Below are 22870 nucleotides of genomic sequence, written 5' to 3' on the forward strand. Positions count from 1 at the left end.
AGGTAATTTTAGAAATGTTTAGATTTCCACATTCTTTCATTTCTGAACAATTCTTATAGCGCTTTAACATCTATCTCTAAATACACAATGTAAATATGAAGAACATATCAATTTGATATTATATGGTTTTGCCTGGATCCAATTTGAAACAATCCAGTTGATCCTAGAATAGCAGAATAAAATATGAAATAAGATGAAAATAATAGATTATTAATAAAAGGATTTCATAGTAAAAATCCTTTTTTCACGAAGACCATCTCCTTATCTAATGCCTATTTGCAGGATACTTTGAAAACAGGTTCTATTATAATTATCTATATAATAATATAATAATTAATATAATATTAATTATTATAATTCTATACAATTATCTGAGAATATCTTTTCATTAGAGATGAGCTAACCAGAGATTCTGAGTTCGGTGTTCGTACTGAACATGGCCTTTACTTAAAAATTAATGTTCGAGTCCGGAGTTCAGGTGCTTTACGTATCAAAACTCCTCAAGCGAGCATCACTGTGCTTTGGTACGCTTGGTGCTCAGCAGTGTTTGAACGGCTCACACTGGGGGTAACAACAGTATTATTAGATGTAGTGTGCAATCCCTAAAAAAATCCCTAAAAAAAATGGAAAAACCCTACCCTCCCCCGGAAGTGTTCTGTTTATGGTTGTCTGCATGTGGGTAGATACCCAAACTGCCCAATTAGTGACGTCTATTGGTGTTTAGGTCAAGTCTGGGCCCCAAACGGAACTTTATTTAAAATCTGGCTGAACCCGCCGATCCGTACTTCAATTGGTCCACTCATCTCTACTTCTCATCAATTTAGGGTGGTTGCTTCTCTGATCAACAAATATATTATTAAATGAGTACATTTGGTTGTTCTTAAAGCATTTTTGTGTTCTGATTCAGAATCTGCAATCAGATCTTTCCAATCGGGCACCACTTTTCCATAATTTGTTTTTTCCAATAAATTTAGCCTACACTGCCCTTGAGTAAATTTCTTTCCCTTTTTATGTGCTGTGATTGTTATAACTTTGCACTGTTCTTATGAAGTTGGTTAGTTTTCATACTTTGGTAACAAACAGAGTTCTGCGTTTTTCCAAGGTTGACAAAGGGTAGGGATTTGTGCGCTTTGGGGTTTCACGGGTTACATACCAAAAAGCTTCCTTAGCTCACTGCCCTTCGTGAATATTATTATCATTAAGTTTTATTTTATTTTAAACTATTGTTATAATAAATTTACTTTGAATACTGTTGTCGTTTTTGTGCTGTAGGACATTTTGTTAAACATATCGCGCAGTTGTGTAATCCACCCCAACAACCTTTTCTATATTTGTGCAGTGACTTTAAAATCACAGAGAACAAGTATAACACAAAGTTATTTCCTGTGTTTTAAGTGCAAAATTGGAGATCAAGACAAAAATTTGGGCCCCCCATTTTTTTGTTCATCCTGTGGTACACTTCTCACAAGTTGGCTCAATGGTAAACCATGGAACATGGCCTTTGATGTTCCAATGGTATGGAAGGAGCCAAGAGACCATTCTACAGATTGCTATTTCTGTATGACATAGAATGCTGGAGTAACCAGTAAAACAAGAAATTCAGTGAAATATCCAAACATTCTTTAAGCAATTAGGCCAGTCTCAAATAGCTCAGAGCTGCCAGTCCCCATACCACCAACATCTTGGACCTTTAGTTGAAGAAGATGATGAAGAAGATCCTGATTTTCTAGGCCATTAGTCTGAGGAGCCTCACAATCTAAACCAAGTTTATCTAAATCATTTAGTTTGTTGTCTGAACCTATAAAAAAGTCATATGGAGCTTTTGGCTTTGGGATTAAAGACTGACACTTGCTGGTGCAGGGGATCAAAATATTTTCCATCTGCCATAGACAACAGGAGCTTGAACACTTATTTATATTGGAAGTGGACCAAGATTACTGCAATGATGTGAACTCCCTGCTAAATGTAATGGGACAAGAGTAGAGACCTGCAGAATGGAGGCTTTTTATAGACTTCAAAATCTATTTTACAAGAGTTACTTTTGCAGAATAGCAACAAAATTCATCTGTTTAGGCTGCTTTACACACAACGATATCGCTAGTGATCTCGTTAGCGATGTGACACGCCTATATCATTGTTACGATTTTGCCGAGATTGCTCATAGGTCGTTTTGTAGCGGTCACACGTACACATCTCACAAACTACATCATTCAGTGATATATTGTTTGACCAAGGCGGTCGTGTGGATGTTGTTCGTCGTTGGCAGGGTGTCAAACGTAGCAATATGTCTGCTGCGTTCCAAACGACGAACAATATTTTCAAACTGAACGATGTGTCAACGATCAACGATTTTCACTCTATTTGCGATCGCTCGGAGTCGCACGTAGGTGTCACATGCAACAACGCCGCTAACGATGATGAAAGTGCGTCACGAAAACCGTGACCCCCGACGACATATCGTCAGACAAATCGTATCGTGTAATGCGGCCTTTTCTCTTGCTAATACAGCAAGTCTGAAAGAAACATGAAAATATCTACTTTCTGCTGTCAAAAATCCATTATGAGCGGAACATTTGTGGTGATCTCTAGGTGATAGTCTTGGTGGTGGGTTGCAGCTTGGCTTTACAAAGTTTTCTTGCCTTCTTTGCAAATGGGACACCAGAGAAAACATTTCAAAATATAACAGTGGTCACCAAAAAACAGTTTAATTCCTGGAAGAAAGAATGTCCTACATCAGCCTCTGGTAGCTTCAGAAATAGTTTTCCTTCTACCATTCCACCTAAAACTCACGAAGAACTTTGTCAATGCGATGGATCGACTTGGTGAGGGTTTTGCATATCTCAGAAACAAGTTTCCACAAATCAGCAAGGCCAAGATCAAGGAAAGCATTTTTGTGGGGTCAGAAATAAGGGAATTGATCAAAGACACTGATTTTGACACAAATCTAAGCAAAACTGAGGCACCAGCGTGGGAGTTGTTCAAACTTTCTTGGCACCCAAAAAGCACCAAACTATAGAGACCTTGTAACTGAGGTATTACAATGCTACAAAGAAGTAGGATGCATTATGTCTCTCAAGATACATTTCCTGATCTCCCATTTATATTCTTTCCATAACAACTTTGGAAATGTCAATGGTGAGCACATTGAGTGGTTTCATCAAGACATTGTGCTACTTGTAGGCCATTATAAAGGGAAATGGAGCCCAAAAATGCTTGCAGAGTACTGTTGGGGACTAAAAAGGGACGCCCCTGCAGCTAAATATTGAAGAAAATCAAACATTTTAAAAATAAATAATAATTGAAAAAAAACCTAAAATTTGTATATTAATTTATGTTAAAAATAAAAATAAAACTAAACTGTAAACACATTACTCAAAATCCCTGCCTGATAAAAAAAAAATTGAAAGCAGATTTGGAATTAGGGGACAAATAACTATAAGAAACAGCCTATTTTATGCATTTAGCACACATAAAGGAAAATTTTGTAGCCAGTTTAATTGTGTGTCATTTTTAATATTGACAATTAATAGAGAAATTATCTCGAGCTTCAGTAGTGGCCAAATCACAATCAATTGTTGTTCCACTGACCATGATCTTGCCATGTGTGAATGAAATACACTCCTCTGCCATTGGAACTCCAAATTAAAAAGATTTGTTTTACAAGCACTTGGCAATTTACTGCAGCACACACGCTTTGTGGTGTACTGAAAATTTCTGCTTTATTACCTCATGTGACCAGTTTATATAGTATCCCAAACAAAGAAATAACTCACCTTAACTATGCACCAATAAGAACAGTAGAAGTGTGAACAGAAATTTGAAACTTCCCCGCCCATCAGTGTTAGCTGAGCCCTATGACATCATTTAGTTATAAGACAAGATGGTTTCACTAAGAACAAGATGGTTTGTATTCTCTCACACCATACAACTTCAGTGACTGCAATATCCCATAACTGATCTATGGCACAAACAGATAAACCTCTATGGAACTAAACTTACACACAGAATATCCTTACAGAGGTCATATGTCAGTTGGCATACTGAAGACGAACAGTAGATATTTTCTCCTGTACTGTGGTGTTTATTCTCATCTATGGTATTTTCAGTGGTATGTATATTCCTAAACTGCCATTTTTCCATTCAATAATGTTGATTTTGCTATGTTTTTTCAGGATATAGTGACTAATGTGTCACCTAGGATTGTACGTGGAACAACCTCTGGCCACCTCTACGGACCGGGACAAGGCGCCTTTCTGAATATTGAACTTATCAGTGAAAAGACTTCTTCTTACTGGTGTAAATCTATTACTGAATTGAAGACTGACTTTCCTCAACATGTAAGTTCCAATGAGTAAAATTACTTTTGATTTTTGAATAGTTTAGCAATGTTAAGGCACTATTGGTCTTCACAGCACTGGTAAGTGGAGGAGCTCTGTGTCCATCAAATCCCATTCAAACATTATTTCAAGACAAAAAATAGCATGGCTTTTACCAGTATTGGCTAAGGGAGGGAGTAATCCGGCATCCAGGTTCCATAAAAAATATTATTTTATTGCAAAATTCTTAAAAAATGTTATATCCATGGATAAAATGAAAACCGCAATGGTCAGGATTGTCTTGATTCTTACAAAAGCGTTTTGGATTTACTCGTCCTTTTTCATTGTACAATTGATACAATGAATAAGGATGAACAAGTCCAAAACGCGTTTGTAAGAACTAGGACATTCTTGACCATTACGGTTTTCATTTTATCCATGGACTGAACATTTTTTAAGAATTTTGCAATAAAACTATATCTTTTATGGAACCTGGATGCTGGATTACTCCCTCCCTTTGCCTATGTTGCTCGGCTGACACTGCTGCAATCTGCTGCATGGCTCCATGAATGGATGAGTGAGCTGATTTTAAATCCTTCTTGCTCTTTTAAAAAATATGGTGCAATTTTAAGGGGTATTTCCATTTTTATATCCCATTAATGTCTTAAAGATGAGGGTAGCACCTCTGTAGCCCATACCTTTCCTGAACACTAGGGACTGTCTTGCACCTCCATGAATGAAAAATTGTGTATGTTGGTAAATCTCTCTGAGTTTCTATGGGAGTTCTGAAAAAAGTCAAGTACAGCAGCTCTAGGACCAGTCCAATTCTTAGGCAGTTCATTATATATTCTCAAAAGGCAGAAAGATAGCAGCACTCAAGAGCTAGTAAAAATGTTTTCCTTTATTCCAGACAGCGTCGGACTGCCTACCGGAGGAATCTCCAGTAATGCCAGGCCTTGATTCAGTTACCTGCACTGAAATCCGGAGCTCTCACCTGAGCTCCTGAGTGCAGTCGAGACTGTACCGCGAGCGCCGAGTGACTGATTCCCCGGCGATTGCGGTTCAGTTCATGTCAGCTGCAGACAGGCCAGGGTGATCTCCGGTGCTCTCACCTGAACTCCGGAGATCAACCCAGCCTGTCTGCAGCTGTCATGAACTGAACCGCAATCGCCAGGGAATCAATTACTCGGCGCTTGCGGTACAGTCTCGACTGCACGCCGGAGTCCAGGTGAGAGCTCCGGAGTGCAATGCAGGTACCTGAATACAGGCCTGGCATTACTGGAGATTCCTCCGGTAGCCAGTCCGACACTGATTCTAGATATATAAAAACAACAAGGAGCATATGGATCAACAGTTGATATACAGATAACAGCTGTTTTGCATGAACAAGTGCTTCTTCTGAGACCATGAAGAATCCCCTGTTCGAGCCAAACATCTAATGTCTGTATGTTAGCTGGGTATCTGCCTTTTGAGATTAATCTATTGAAGTATACTGTTTGTGGTAAATGGCTGAGCACCACTGAATGTTTGAGTATGACAGTAGTATACTGGTTATATCGGTATTATCTTTGGCTGGCCAACTGAATGGTTTTCGCTACACCAGTTTAATGTCACACATGGAGTAGAGCAAGAAGCTAGTCACTATGTGAGTGGGGAAGAGTAGCAACTAGAGGGCGCTGTGAGCAAGTGTGCTGCAATAGCAGAGGGGAAGTCAGGCAAGCCAAGGTCAGTGCAGAGGGGACGCAACTACACACAGGAAGGAGACAAAAGCGGGGTCAGAAGTCAGGCCGAGGTCCAGTAACCAGGAGAGCACATAAGGGACGGGCAAGGGCACAGTCAGGAGGAGGTCAGAGGTCAGGAGCCAGACAGTATGAAGGGTCAGAGGATGAAACAGAGCAGAGCCAGAAAACAATCTGGGGTTAAGTACCAAGATAAATCCACCAAACAGCCAGGAGCCAGGCACTTACTAGTACTAACCAGGATACGACTGGCGATGATCTGGCCTACACCATTCCCTAATGAAGTCCAGCAATTACCCAGAATGCGGAGCAGGAAAGCAAACCCCTCCCACAAACCAGAAAGGAAAAACTGTGGAGGAAAGACAGGTACATAGGGTCTTAACCAATAAAATGAAATGTAAATAATTACAAGGTGCACTCACCTATAGATGTTGTGAAGAGTAGAGATGAGCGAACCGGTCGTGGTTCGGCTCGAGTTCGGTTCGCCGAACGGAGGTCCCGTTCGAGTTCGGTTCGTCGAACGTTCGACGAACCGAACTCGAACTGCATAGGAAACCATGTCAGTCATTCACAAACACATAAAAACACCTAGAAAACACCCTCAAAGGTGTCCAAAAGGTGACAAACAACCCACAACACAACACAAACACATGGGAAAGTGACAAGGACATATACTCATGCGAAAACAAAAGAGATTGACAAGGAAAAAGAGGAGGAGACACAGATATAGGCATGGCACGCCCTTCTAAAATCATGTAAAACACCGCAAGGTGACTCCAAGCGGAGTCTCCCTTTTTTCCAAAAATTGGGCCCCACACACACCCACCCCTTCAGTGGCAGCAGTTGTGCCCCAGTTGTACACTTCACAGCTAGATTTGCATCAAGCACATTCAAAAATACGCCATTGTTAACCGTCCCCAGGATAACACCGGGGTAGGTAGCAAAGTCTTTCCTGATCCCAGCTCTGTTCATCTTGGATCATTTTTAAAAACAATGTAAGCAAGGGTTACTCCAAGCGGAGTCTCCTCCCTTTTTTCCAAAAATTGGGCCACACAGACACCCCATCAGTGGCAGCCCTTTTGCCCTAGTTGCAAACTGGATGTTTTGATTTGCATCAAGCACATTCCAAATCCACAAGCATTTAATCTCCCCAGGATGACACAGGGGTAGTAAATTCCTTGTGGATCAATGACTTGTTCATTTTGATGAACGTTAGTCTGTCAACATTGTCACTGGACAGACGCGTGCACTTATCTGTCAGCACACACCCAGCAGCACTGAAGACACGTTCAGAGACAATGCTGGCAGCTGGACACGACAAAATCTCCAAGGCGTAAGTGGAGAGCTCTGGCCATTTTTCTAGATTTGAAGCCCAAAATGAGCAAGGTTCCATTTGCAAAGTCATGGCATCGATGTTCATTTGCAGATACTCCTGTATCATCCTCTCCAGCCGTTGACTATGTGTCAGACTTGTTGTCTCTGTTGGCCTTGCAAAGGGGGGTCTAAAAAAATTATGAAAAGATTCCATAAAATTGTTGTTACCAGTAGCACCAGATAGGGTGCTACTGGTACGGGTAGACTGTTGAAGATGACGAGACCGTCCCATGTTTGTCAAGTTACAACTGGGAGATTCACTCCCTGCACCTGCACGGTTTTTTGGTTGCAAAGCCGAGCTAAGATCGAGTAACAGCTTCTGCTGATACTCCTGCATACATGCGTCCCTTTCTATGGCTGGAATTATGTCACAAAATTTGGACTTGTACCGGGGATCTAATAGTGTGGCAAGCCAGTAGTCATCATCACTTCTAATTTTGACAATACGAGGGTCATGTTGGAGGTAGTGCAGCAAGAAAGCACTCATGTGTCTTGCGTAGCCATGCGGACCAAGTCCACGCTGTGTTTGTGACATAGAGGTGCTAACCGTTCTTTCTTCCTCTGACATCTCCCCCCAACCTCTTTCAACTGAAATTTGACCAAGGTCTCCCTCATCCGCTGAGTCTTTCATGTCCATGGACAGTTCGTCCTCCATTTCTTCATGTTCTCCTGCACCTTCCTCAACATTTCGCCTGCTACCATGCGCCCTTGTTGATCCCTGTCCCCCATGGCCCCATGCCTGCTGCGTTGGTGATGATGAACGTCTGGACCTTGGTGATGTTGTTGTGTCTTGCGCATATGAATCCTCCTGTAGTTCCTCCCCTTCCTGTTGTCCCACCCCCTGACTCCGAATAGTGTTTAGCGTGTGCTCCAGCATGTAAATGACTGGAATTATCATGCTGATAATGGCATTGTCAGCGCTAAACATATTCGTCGCCATGTCGAAACTGTGCAGAAGGGTGCATAGGTCCTTGATCTGAGACCACTCCATCAGGGTGATCTTCCCCACCTCTGCATGACGTATTGCACCAGGGCTCGGCGGTGCTGCCACAGTCGCTGTAACATGTGGAGAGTCGAATTCCAGCGTGTCGCCACATCGCATTTCAGACGATGAACCGGCAGGCCGAAAGACTTATGGAGTGATGCAAGTCGCTCAGCTGCGGCGGTTGAACGGCGGAAGTGAGCAGACAGTTTTCGTGCCCTGGTCAGAAGGCCATCTAGGCCGGGATAGTGTGTTAAAAATTACTGGACAACAAGGTTCAACACGTGAGCCATACAAGGTACGTGTGTCACCTTGCCCAGGCAAAGGGCCGCACCCAGGTTTGCAGCATTGTCGCACACGGCCTTACCAGGCTGCAGGTTGAGTGGAGACAACCATTTATTAAAGTCGGACCGCAGAGCTGACCACAACTCCTCAGCTGTGTGACTCCTATTCCCAAGACATGTCAAGCTAAAGACCGCCTGATGCCGTTACGCTCTGCTGCCAGCATAGTAATGAGGGGTGCGTGATTCCTTCTGCGCAGTGAGAACCCTGGTGGCCTGACCAGGCAGGCTTGGGGCAGAGGTGGAGGACCCAGATGAGGTGGAGGAGGCAGAAGCAGTGGCGGAACTTGGACAGACAGAGGATTGACACACAAGTCGCGGGGACGGCAAGACTTGTGCAGCAGACCCTTCACCATCTATCACCATAGTTACCCAGTGCCCAGTCAGCGACATGTAACGTCCCTGTCCATGCTTACTGGTCCAAGTATCGGTGGTGAAATGCACCCGTTCACACACAGAGTTTCTCAAGGAAGCGGTGATGTTGTGTGCGACATGCTGGTGTAGCGCGGGCACACCTTTCTTAGAGAAGTAGTGGCGACTGGGCATCTGGTACTGGGGCACAGCGACAGACATAAGGTCTCTAAAATCCTGTGTGTCCACCAGGCGGAAAGGCAGCATTTCGGTAGCCAAGAGCTTACAGAGGGATAGTCAACCTCTTAGCTTTGTCATGGGTCGCAGGAAATGGCCTTTTATTTGACCACATCTGAGGGACAGAGATCTGGCTGCTGTGTGTAGACGGTGTTGAGTAGGGTGTCCCTGGAAAAATGCAGGTTTGTGAGGAAAGTGCAGGCGGAGACATGATGTTGCCTTCATCCAACGTTGGTGCTATCGATGTCTGAGAGAGCTGTACACACGCACTTGTTTCCCCTTCCAAACCAACTGACGACCTACCAAGCAAACTGCCTGTTGCGGTTACAGTGGTGGAAGTTGTGTGTGGAAAACCAGGTGTGACAGCTGTCCCCACAGTCCTAGAAGATGAAGAGCGCGCGGATGCACTGGAAGGGACAGGCCATGGATGGTTCGCTCCGCTAGGCCGCATTGCAGCACGGTGAGCTTCCCACTGGGACATATGATATTTATTCATGTGACGATTCATGGAAGACGTTGTCAAACTGCTGAGGTTTTGACCTCTACTAACAGAATCACGACAAATTTTACAGATCACATAATTTGGGCGATCTTTTTCCATGTCAAAAAAGGACCAGGCTAGGCAAGGCTTAGAGGGCATGCGACCTGCTGAACCCCCCCGACTAGTGCTCAGAGGCAGAGTGGTGGCTGATGATGCAATTGTAGACGTGCTACCAGTGCTCCGACTCTGTCCAGGAAGGCGCAAGGTAACTTCGTCATCGGTTGCATCCTCCTCCACCGCCTCTGTTGACCTCCTCGAGTGCCTGACTGTAGGTTGACAGTAGGTGGGATCTAGAACTTCATCATCAATTGTTGTGTTTGCACTCCCCTCACCCTCAGACCGAGCCTCTTCTTGCCCTGACCGAATATTTAAGTTGTCATCCCAATCTGGTATCTGCGTCTCATCGTCATCAGTATGTTCCTCATTGTCTATAACCACAGGTGTTACAGTTTGTGACAAAGGGTCAACATTATGCTCAGAAACTTGGTCCTCACGGCCTGAATCAGAGTCACAAAGGTTCTGGGCATCACTGCAGACCATTTCCTGGTCTGTACTCACTGTAGCTTGGGAGCAGACCTCTGATTCCCAGGCTATAGTGTGACTGAACAGCTCTGCAGACTCAGCCATCTCAGTTCCACCATACTGTGCAGGGCTGATGGAGACTTCAGAGCTGGGAGAAAGCAAGTTTGATTGGGATGACAACTCAGAGGACTGGGGTTTTTTGGATGCGGTAGTCGAGGTGGCTGAGAGGGCACTTGTTGGACCACTTGAGATCCATTCAAGCATTTTCCTTTTTTGGCCATCATCTACCTTTGTTCCTGTTGTTCGTGTCCGTAAAAAAGGGAGCACATCGGATTGTCCACGGTAAGTAGTAGACATTTTACTTTTGCTGGTAGATGGTCTATCTTCAGCAGATGTTAATGGAGCTTTGCCACCTTCCCCACGGACAAACCCTTTTTTTCCTTTTCCACCACGCCTCTTCCCCTTTCCACCAGCATCTGTCATTTTGCCACTCATGTTGATTGCGACAAGATTGTGCACTTAAAATGTGGTAGTAAAAATTGAGAGGTGGTGTAGATTGCAGCGGTGGTCTAGCTTTATTAACAGCAGAATAAACAACAATAATTATCCCTGACAATGCAACTACGGCCCTTAAACTGGCAGCATAAATTGCTAGTATAATGGCTTAGTAACAATGAGTTTGAGTGTGCAATGCAGGCAGACGTGCTGCAAATATCTTTGCACTAGTGGGACAATACAGAAGTCCAATAGCCACATTTAGGATGCCACTAAGTTCACTCAGTGTTTGCTAGTACAATGGCTTAGTAACAATGAGTTTGAGTGTGCAAAGGGCAGGAGGGTACAGTGGCAGGGTTGTGGGTCTCTGGGTAGAGGAAAGGAAGCCTGCCTTTCTATCCCTCCTAATGGGGAAATGCAGCGAGGAAATCCGTGACCTTAGCTACACAGACGCTGTTATCTTGTGTAGCTGTTAAACTCTGTTTTCAGGACCTGTCACCTATGGCTCTGACCCTGCCGGTATGAGCCCTTAAAAGGACTGATAGAAAGTGCTATCCCTAAGCTGTCCAGCGCTGTGTATGGAGTGTACACAGCAGTATTGGCGATAGGAGCTGCGCCAGTGATGACTGAAACCAAGGACGCAGAAGGCAGATAATGGCGTGCTGGAGGAAAATGTCCGGTTTTATAATGCAGGGACATGTGACATGGACATCCTATCACACATGCAGTTGCTTCTCTGGCTAAAAGTCCACTTAGCTGTGTGTGTGTCTGGGATTGGCTGACATGCTGGCCCGCCCCACTACACGCGCGCGCTTAGGGAAGGAAGACAAGGAAAAAAAAAATGGCGATCGCCATTATCCCAGCAGCAGTGATCTGAATGCGCTGTTCCCGCACACTATACACTGAAATTTCATAATAGTGTGAGTCACAGAGTGACTTACACTATTACAGCGGAAAGCCAGCTAGGAATTAGCTGATCTTTTTGCTGCTAGAACCGTTCTCGAACGCATCTAGAACTATCGAGCTTTAGCAAAAAGCTCGAGTTCTAGTTCGATCTAGAACAGCCCCCAAAATCACTCGAGCCGCCAACTGGAGAACCTCGAACCGCGAACCGCGCTCAACTCTAGTGAAGAGGTCACAACACCTAACAACACATATTTGCTGGTGGAGACAGCTGCGGACCCGCAATTGTGGGGATGAATCTTTAAAGGAAATTGAGGATCACTGCCGCGCTTGTCACCAATGACACATGAAAGATATTATTCCAAGTCATTTATTTGAAGCATATATACAGGTCTACGCGTTTCAGGGATCTCTGCCCCCTTCCTCAGGACAGTGTATTAACGGCACGGCAGAGACCCCTGAAACGCGTAGACCGGTCAGAGGAGCACATCTCTTAACTGATGTAAAAAGGCATGAATCCAAGAGACACATTCATTCCTACTCTGAATGTGTCAAAGGTCATCATAAGTTTGTACTCCCATAGTCTCCTATCTCTCTAGGACTTGAAATTCCCTTTCAATACCAGCAATTTCATGTCCATGATGTTGTGGTCTGAGTTACAAAAATGTTTGGCCACAGGTAGATCCATCCTTTTTTCTCTAATTGTGTGGCGATGAGAATTCATCCTTGTCCTGAGCTGTTGTCCGGTCTCCCCTACATACAGACCCCCAGTTGGACATTTGGTACATATAATTAAGTACACCACATTGGTTGTAGTGCAGCTGAAGGTACCTGGGATCTTGTAGTCCTGATGTGATCTGGAAATCTTTATCTTGTCTGTTGTCAATATAAATGGACAGGTCTTACATATTTTCTGGTTGCGGGGAAATGTTCCTGTTGTTGTTGGAGAGGATAGGGAGCTTCTGACAATGATGCTTCTTAGATTTGGGGGCTGTCTAAAACACAGAAGTGGGGGGTCTGGAAAAATAGTATTAGTATAGTTTTAGTATAATATATATTTAGTAATAGTAATAGTATAGTTTTAATCGAGCATCTTTTTGCAGTAATGGTTGTAGTTTCCGTGCAGCTCCTCTAAACACCTCCAGATGTGGATTGTAGGTGACTACAAGAGGGACCCGATTGTTTGTTTTCTTCTTTAGTTTTATAATGTAGGAGATGGTTGCTTGATATTCTGGTGGCTCTTGTAATCTGGTTTTCAATTGTTCTTGGGTGGTAGCCTTGATTCAAAAAGGTTTTTCTGAGGCCCTCAAGGTGATTGTCTCTAACTGTAGTGTTGGAACATATCCGATTGTGCCTGATGGCCTGGCTGTATACAATAGAGTTTTTTTATGTGTTTTGGATGAAAACTGTTCCATTTCAGGTATGTTGGACGGTCAATTGGCTTCTTGTACAGGGATGTCTCTATTTCATTGTTCCGTAGTTTAATGATGGTGTCCAAGAAGTTGATTTCAGTGCAGGAGTAGTTGAGTGTTAAGTTGATGGTGGGATGAAACTGATTTAAAGTGTTCATGGAAGGTCTTCAGCTGCTCCTCAGACTCTGTCCAGATGATTAAAATATCATCAATGTAACGGTAGTAGGCCAGAGGCCTGATAGATAAAAAGTATCAACCACAGAGGACTTCAGTTATTTTAAACAATTTTTTTACCTCTACTGGCTAACACGGTACAAAGATATATTTTACCTGTATCAAAGGTGGTAAAGTCACTTTACCATGTCTACAATTTTCAGCAAATACACAATTTTGAAAAAGTGAGATTTAGAATTTTTAAATAGTGGGTTATTTCTAGTAAACACATCACTGTCCTGGGTGGATTGTAATTGACATGTTATAATTCTAGATTCTCTACGAGGGCATTGAAGAACTTCAACAAAATTACAGCCGACTGTGATTTCCTGGAAAATGAAGGAGAAAATTAGTGTTTTTTGAATTATTTAAAATGCTCAGGATACAGCAGCATTATAAATAGCACAGCTGAAACGGTGTGTAGGATGCATGTGATTGCAGAAGTAACATCAGATCCACAATTAAACAATAATAGGTGGTGGTTATACAGCATTCCTAATGCACTGTGCATCAACAATAATGATTGGTATCTCGTGCAGAGCATCAAAATAGATGGGACTGGTTTAAGACTGCTTGAAATCATTAGCTATGTTTTATCTGAGATATATATATATATATATATATATATATATATATATATATATATATATATATATATATATATATATAGATATGTGTGTGTGTGTGTGTATACATACTGTGTACTGTGTATATATATGTGTGTGTATATAGTATATATATATATATATATATATATATATATATATATTTATATATTACAGACCAAACGTTTGGACACACCTCATTCAAAGAGTTTTCTTTATTTTCAGGACTCTGAAAATTGTAGATTCCCATTGAAGGCATCAAAACTATGATCTAAAACATGGGGAATGAAATACTTAGCAAAAAAGTGTGAGGCAACTGAAAACATGTCTTATATTCTAGGTTCTTCAAAGTAGCCACCTTTTGCTTTCATTAGTACTTTGCACACTCTTGGCAATCTCTTGATGAGCTTCAAGAGGTAGTCACCGGAAATGGTTTTCCAACAGTCTTGAAGGAGTTCCCAGAGATGCTTAGCACTTGTTGGCCCTTTTGCCTTCACTCTGCGGTTCAGCTCACCCCAAACCATCTCGATTGGGTTCAGGTCTGGTGACTGTGGAGACCAGGTCATCTGGCGTAGCACCCCATCACTCTCCTTCTTAGTCAAATAGCCCTTACACAGCCTGGAGGTGTATTTGGGGTCATTGTCCTGTTGAAAAATAAATGATTAAACGCAAACTGGATGGAATAGCACACCGCTGAAAGATGCTGTGGTAGCCATGCTGGTTCAGCATGCCTTCAATTTTGAATAAATCTCCAACAGTGGCAGCAGCAAAGCACCCCCACACCATCACACCTCCTCCTCCAAGCTTCACGGTGGGAACCAGCCATGTAGAGTCCATCCATTCACCTTTTCTACAAAGACACGGTGGTTGGATCCAAAGATCTCAAATTTGGACTCATCAGACCAAAGCACAGATTTCCACTGGTCTAATGTCCATTCCTTGTGTTCTTTAGCCCAAACAAGTCTCTTCTGCTTGTTGCCTGTCCTTAGCAGTGGTTTCCTAGCAGCTGTTTTACCATGAAGGCCTGCTGCACAAAGTCTTCTCTTAACAGTTGCTATAGAGATAAGAAGGTGTGTCCAAAATTTTGGTCTGTACTTTATATACAGTATATATGTCTATAAATATATACACACAACACACTGTATATATAATATATATATATATATATATATATATATATATATATATATATATATATATATATATATATACAGAGAGAGAGACAGAGAGCGAGAGAGAGAGAGATATATGTATGTATGTATGTATATATATATATATATATATATATATATATATATATATATATATATATATATTATATAAATGCATACAGCACTAATTATACAGTATAGGGGTTTGCACGTCTCAGAATTCCAACCTTGCATCTTCTTTTGTAATATTGTAACATTTCAGCCATGTAGTAGCCTAAAACATGTCTACGATGACCCATATATTTGTATGAAATATGCATCATTTTTCATCTTATTTGTTGGAGTGGGGTCTTTTAGATTTTTATATATACCTTAATCAGCCATAGCATTACACCCACATTCCTAATATGACATATCTCTTTTGCCTTCAAACTAGATATGATCAAGCGACAGTGAAGTCCAATAAACCTTTTGATGGTTCTCTGTGATATCTGGCAGTAAGATGTTCTCGTTGTTTGCGTGGTACAAACTTTTTTAGCAAATTGCACAAATGCCTGATAGGACTGAGATCTAGGAACTGTGGTGGTCAAATTAACTCACAAACTCTTTCTCATGTTCTTCAGTCCATTTCTGAACACTTTTTGCAGTGTATCATGGAGGTTTATCCTACTGAAAGAAACCTCAGGCATCTGATAAATACAGCTGCTATGAAGGGGTGGACTTGGTCTGCAATAATGCTTAGGGAGGTGACATCCGCATGAAACCCATAGTTTCCTAGCAGAACGTTGCTCAGATCATCACTCTCCCTCTTCTGGCTTACCTTTTTCTCATTGGGCTTTTTGAAGACTACACATTCTCGTAAGCAGCATGATGAATTCATTGTGTGCTCTAATACTTCTCTAACATAGCCAACAACAATGTATTCAGCACTTTCTATTACAGTAGCATTTTGTGTATGGACCCTATTACTGTATCACTCTATTCTAAGAACAGACCACAAGGCCTACCATATTGGAGATGCTCTGAACCAGTCATCTAGCCATCAAAATGTTACACTTGTAAAAGTCCCTTAGATTATATTTTTGTCTATTTTTCCTGCTTCCAACACATGAAGATCAAGACCTGATTGTTCACTAAATGCCTAACATGTCATACTCTTTTAATTTTACTGTACTTTTTATTTTATGATGGGACAGAATGATAGGTGCTTAGTCTTTAAGGTCTTTAAGGCCTTACGCACCTTAAAAAAAAGTGTCTGTGCTGTCACTGACTATCAAAAAGGAGACAGTTGCACTCTGTAGTGCAACTTTTCAAAAAAGATTGGCTGTTGGGCTCACATAAAAGGGGCCATTTTTGTGTGCTAAGTATCTCAATTTTTATGTGTTTGTCATATCAGTAATGAAGGTCTATACTCCCATATTCATTGTTCCACATATCATAGCACTGCAGTGTGCAACTCACTCCTTTTTGTTACTATGTTTCATGTTCAATTTGCACCTATTCACATTAGAAAGGTAGGATGTGCCATCAGTCTTTTTCATAGGCCACATCCAAACATAGACAATAGTGATGGACTTATTATAGAACATGCTCACTATGACTCATTAGCCATTCTTTCATCTTTGTCCCCTTTTATAAGTGGGATATGGGTTTCCTTTGCCTATAGTGCCCCACCTATGCTATCTCCATCCAGGAATCCTATCTACTGTCCTCTAGATTGAATGTAAAGAGTTATTTGTTGCCTTTGCTACAATCCTCTATGAAATTTGGAATGCCATCAAAAGCATTTCCAGAAAGGATATCAGTCACAAAAAGCTAAATCTTGCCAAATCTTGTTGATACATGAGTAGGATTGATCTGTGCCACATGCAAACACAAATCATCATGCATGTATGCCAAAGTTGCAAACAGGGATGGTTCAGTGATAAAAATCTACTTATGAGTGTCAAGAATCAGCGGCCCTCACCTCAAAGGTTAAAACGATCACTTTATTCAAATCTTCATGAAACAATATTCATAGTTGAGGCTGGAACTAGGGGAAGAGGGTAAGATGAAGCAAATATGTCAAACATATGGAAAAATGCAAGTTTGGTAATATCTCAAGGAAATTGGAATAACTCACCACTCTTCTTTTGATCCAGTGTACCTCTTATGACGTGTAGTGGTGGTCTGCTGAACAGTCCCAGGAGAAGGGAAATCACAAGTCCAACCGTAAATAGTCAGTAAACTCACCTCAAAGGTAAAAACAATCACTTTATTCAAATCTTGATAAAACAATTCTCATAAATGAGACTGCAACTAGTGGGAGAAGGTAAGGTGAAACAGGTGCATGTACTCAGTCGACAGCCATTTCGCGATCCTGTGGGTTTCTACGGGTAGAAGACCAGTAGAAGCACACAAGAGTGTGAAACAAATGTTGAGCACATGCACATGCTTCACCTTACCCTCTTCCCCTAGTTGCAGACTTAATTATGAGTATTGTTTTAAGAAGATTTTAATAAAGTGATTGTTTTTACCTTTCATTTGAGTGCTACTGATTCTTCACTCTTGGACTGTTCAGCAGAGCACCACCACACTTTATATGAGGTGCACCAGATCAAAAGAGGAGTAGTGACTTATTCCAATTTTCTTGAGATAGTGTCAAACTTGCCTTTCTCCAGATGTTTGACATATCTACTTCTAGTTTGCAAGCGCTATATATATATCACGGGGTCTGATCACTAGGAACAGGTGTGCCTAAACTAGCCTTCAGGCTAGGGCAAACCTGGCTGACCTTGATACCAAAAGATACATCTGAATGTGGCGATGCTTGGGCTGCCTTACTAACCCTAACTCCTGAACAATTCTGGTCTAATGGCTATCCTCCCTCCATCTAGGAGAGCGCCAGGAAAGGAGTGATTAATCTCACACAAATAAACAAATGGAGGAAAAAACAAAAACTCAAACTCACAGCAATCACTCACAGAGGTATAAACAATAGGTGATTAGGAGGAAACTAAAGAAAAGGAAGGAAATAATCAAACAAGAGTATTTTCACAGCACATCAAACAGCACACAGACGATCACCAGCAACTGGATATCAAAGCACAAGGAACAGCTATCATCGGCATGGGAGAACAGGTTCTACAATCTTAAAAAGGGCGGAAGCGACTGTGATAGTCCTTCTGCATTATGTGACTCAAGCAGTAATCCACAGGCTAGCAGAAATGAACTCCTGCAAGCCTGATTACTAACAAGAGCACAGCTGATCGATGCCCGAGTCTGTCTGTGCATCTCAACAGCACCATCCTGTGAAGTGTCTGACTCTGCTATGTGAACAGCATCAGAAGTAGTCCTGACACTCGGTGAGTTTTGAGCCAGACATCGTGTGACTGTCATGATCCAGGCCGGTATCTGCCTCTTTCAGCTCTGGCCTGGTCATGTCAGGGGTTAATTTCTACCTGCCTCATTCTGGTTCAGCACCACTGATAGTCTATGTCTCATAGTGTGTGTATCTGACTCTGTTGAGGTACCCGACCTGTCCTGCAATGCACCCTCTACTGCCTAACCTGTGTCTGTGTGTCATCTCCCGGCCCCATCTTGCTTGTCATACCTTTGTTTGTAGTTTGGACTTCCAGGTACTTGACTCACACTCCCGTCCCTGTCTTGGCTCTGTTTCTCCCTTTTGGCTTTTGCTATTATTGTTTGGCTCATGACCCTTTTTGTAATACTACTGTATGTTCTGAGGATTTCGATTGCGTTAGGGCAATGACAACAGAGACGAGTTCTTGGTACAAGATGTTATATAATATGTCACCACGGTAGATACACAACGGGAATAAACACAGTAAAACAACACACAAAACGGAGCGAAGGGGATTCCCGGGGCCACGCACCGGACTCCCCCAGGGAGACCACCAGAGCGAACCCCTGTACAGGGACTGTCCGGAAATCAACCCCGGAAGGCCTAAATGTGCGGCAGCCGGTACACAAGGGGCAAGTGGTATAGTCCAGGAGTGTCCGTACGGGATGATTGTCCAGAGTGGTTACGAACCGGGCAGAGTGCTGATCAAAGACGGCAGACGGAGTCCGGGCACAGCTTGAAGAAAACCGGGTATGGTCCAGAGTCGGTCGGTAGAGTTTCAGGAGAATCCAAGGCAATCAGGAAGTAGAAACAGCAAAGCAGGAGCACACAGCAAGCAGTATACTCAGGCACTGGACTGGGCTGAGAGGCGGCCTTTTAAGCAGCTGGACAGGAAGTAGGGCAACAGAACCTTAAACTCCATGTTAACTGAGGGCAAGCTCATTCAAAAGAGAACTGGAAAACCTGGAAACCTGACATTACTCCCCCCCCCAGAGACGGATCAGGGCCCGGCTTGTCCGGGAACCGTCGATGAAACTGAGCGATCTTCCGGGGTGCCCGAATGTTACCCACCGGTTCCCAGGAATCGTCCTCGGGGGCGTACCCCTGCCAACGTACCAGATATTGAAGCCGACGACGATGGAGCCGGGAGTCAATAATGTCCTCAACCACGAACTGCTCCTCGCCGTCGACCATCACAGGCGGAGGAGGAGGCACAACACGACCACGAAACGTATTAGGGGAGACAGGTTTGAGGAGAGACACATGAAAGACCGGGTGTACCTTTAGATGGTGCGGCAACCGTAGCCGACAGGCCACAGGGCTCACGATCCCGGTGATCTTAAACGGACCGATGAATTTTTGTCCCAGCTTCTGCGAAGGAACACCCAATCTCAGGTTTTTGGTGGATAACCATACAGAGTCCCCTACCTTGTACATGGGTGCCGGTTTCCGGTGAGTGTCTGCCGACCTCTTGTAACGCTCCTGGGCCGTAGCCACAGTGTCCTTTAGAACCTCCAGATTCTGTCGAAGCTCTGTCAATCTGTCCTCCACCGCCGGCACCGAAACCGCAACCGGTGACCTAGGCAAAACATTCGGATGATAACCCAAGTTAGCAAAAAAGGGCGTTACCTTAGTGGAGCTGCTCTGAGTGTTGTTATAGGAGAACTCCGCCAACGGAAGCATCTTCAACCAATCGTCTTGGAGATGGCTGACATAACATCGAAGGTATTGTTCCAGGGTTTGATTCGTCCGTTCGGTTTGCCCATTTGTCTGAGGATGGTATGCAGAAGACAAACAGACATCAATCTGGAGTGCCGTACAAAAGCCCTTCCAGAACCTAGACGTGAACTGCACGCCCCGGTCAGAGATGATCTCGTCTGGTACCCCATGCAATCGGAATACGTTCTGGATAACCAAATCCACTGTCTCTGCGGCTGAGGGAAGACCGGTACACGGAATGAAGTGAGCAGCTTTAGTCAATCGATCCACCACCACTAAGATGGTATTGTGCCCGCCTGAGACTGGCAACTCCACAATAAAATCCATGGAGATAGACCCCCAAGGGCGAGATGGCACGGGTAACGGTTGGAGGAGTCCCGTAGGAGCCACACGAGGGACCTTGCACCGGGCACAAACCACGCATGAGTGGACATAGTCCTTTACATCCTTTAGACAGGTAGGCCACCAGAAAAAACGGCTCAGAAATTCCTGCGTCTTCTGTACCCCCCTATGACCAGCCAACACGGAGTCATGGACCAACTTGAGAACCCGAAGTCTTACGGCCTCCGGGACATAAATGCGTCGCTCTCTCAACCACACACCATTCCGAAGAACAAGAGTTACATCATTCGGGGGGGCAGCAAGAAATACGTCACCATCATAGGCCAGCTTGATGTCCTTCCACAAGTCCTGGTCCTGGATTACTCCAACGAAATTGGCATCCGATAACACGGTCTGAGACGGGGTTCCAGGCACGGAGTCCACGGCGTGGATTCGGGACAAGGCATCAGCTTTCCCATTACGTGAACCTGGACGGTATGTAACGACAAAATTGAATTGGTTAAGAAATAGGCTCCAACGGGCTTGCCGTGGAGACAGGCACCTGGCAGACTTAAGAAATTCCAGATTACGATGATCTGTGAGTACTATCACTTGCTGCGCGGCTCCCTGTAAGTGGTGTCTCCATTCCTTGAAAGCGGAAATAATCGCTAACAATTCCTTGTCCGCAATGTCATAGTTCCTTTCTGCAGGGGACAACCGGCGGGAAAAGAAAGCACACGGATGTAAGAGACTCTTGTCCCCAGTCCTTTGAGAAAGGATGGCCCCTAATGCGTAGTCGGAAGCGTCGACTTCCACGATAAAGGGAAGTGCGGGATTCGGATGTACCAATATAGGCGCTGAGGTAAAACAAACCTTGAGACGATGGAAGGCTTCCTGGGCCTGGGCGGACCACACAAACTTCTGTCCTTTCTTGGTTAACAGAGTGATGGGACGAACGATTTCTGAAAAATTACGGATAAAACGTCGGTAAAAGTTGGCAAAACCGACAAAGCGTTGTACCTCTTTGACGTTACCCGGTTCCGGCCAGTCCAGAATTGCTTGTATCTTGCCAGACTCCATGTTCAGTCCCTGAGGAGAGATGACATACCCTAAGAATTGTATCTGTGAGCAATGGAATTCGCATTTCTCCAGTTTAATGTACAGGTGATTTTCCCTCAGCCGGGTAAGTACGGTCTTGACGTGCTCCTGGTGTTCCTGTAAGGAATCAGAAAAGATTAGGATATCGTCCAGATAAATCACCATGAATTGGTCCATGATATCCCTAAAAATATCGTTAACTAGATGTTGGAAAGCCGCGGGAGCGTTACAAAGTCCAAAAGGCATCACTAGGTACTCAAAATGTCCATACCAACATCGGAACGCGGTCTTCCACTCGTCTCCGGGACGTATGCGAAGTAGATTATATGCCCCACGGAGATCCAATTTGGTGAATATTTTTGCCTGTTGGACCCTCTCCAATAGCTCAGGAATCAACGGTAACGGATACCGGTTCCGGATGGTTATTTTATTCAGTTCCCGGTAGTCAATACAGGGTCTCAGAGTCCCCTCTTTCTTTTTCACGAAAAAGATGGGTGCCCCTGCTGGTGAGGTAGACGGGCGAATAAATCCCTTGGCTAGGCTCTCATCAATGTATTCTTTTAGTGCTTCTAGCTCAGGTGCCGCCAACGGGTAGACATGGCCAAACGGAATCTCCGCCCCTGGAAGTAAGTCTATGGGGCAATCATACGGTCTATGCGGGGGAAGCCGATCGGCTTTTCTTTTGTCGCATATGTCAGCAAAGTCATCATAAACCGGGGGTAGAACAGGTACCTGTACAGTGCCCTCCGCATTCGGTGTTACTGGAACCGGAACAGTTGGACTAATGGTTGGACCACTCTGCGGTGGGAAGGTTATTTCCTTAGTTTCCCAATCGATGACCGGATTCGTAGACCGTAGCCACGGAATACCTAAAATAATCGGAAAATGAGGAGAAGAAATTATCATGAAAACAAGGGTCTCCTGCTGACCTGGCTTCATCACGCATTCTAGCGGTACTGTTTCCCGATCCACTGGTCCAGAGCTTAACGGAGATCCGTCTACCGTCTCCATGGTAACCGGTGAGGATCTTTGCTGAGTCCGGATACCGTGTTTCCTGGCAAAAGAGGAGTCCATGAAATTTCCCCCTGCCCCAGAATCTATCATTGCAGAGGTAGGTATTAGATGCCCCTCCCACCGGATCTGAATGGGGAGCGAGCAATGGGTATATTTCCCTTCTGAGTCCTTCGGTGAGGTTGACATTACAGTC

The 22870-nt window shown here is 43.7% G+C and overlaps 1 protein-coding gene across 2 annotated transcripts in view; it reads left to right on the top strand.

Moving 5' to 3' along the window:
* Positions 1 to 22870, top strand: part of DPYD (dihydropyrimidine dehydrogenase) — a 1712944-nt gene that overhangs the window by 1180413 nt on the left and 509661 nt on the right. For both annotated transcript variants that reach the window (XM_075321045.1, XM_075321044.1), the window contains exon 14: positions 4173 to 4337. In XM_075321045.1, coding sequence (XP_075177160.1) covers positions 4173 to 4337 — 165 coding nt within the window. The remainder of the gene's footprint in view (positions 1 to 4172; positions 4338 to 22870) is intronic.

Source organism: Anomaloglossus baeobatrachus, chromosome 8 (genome assembly GCF_048569485.1).
Source record: "Anomaloglossus baeobatrachus isolate aAnoBae1 chromosome 8, aAnoBae1.hap1, whole genome shotgun sequence".
Lineage (NCBI taxonomy): Eukaryota > Metazoa > Chordata > Amphibia > Anura > Aromobatidae > Anomaloglossus > Anomaloglossus baeobatrachus.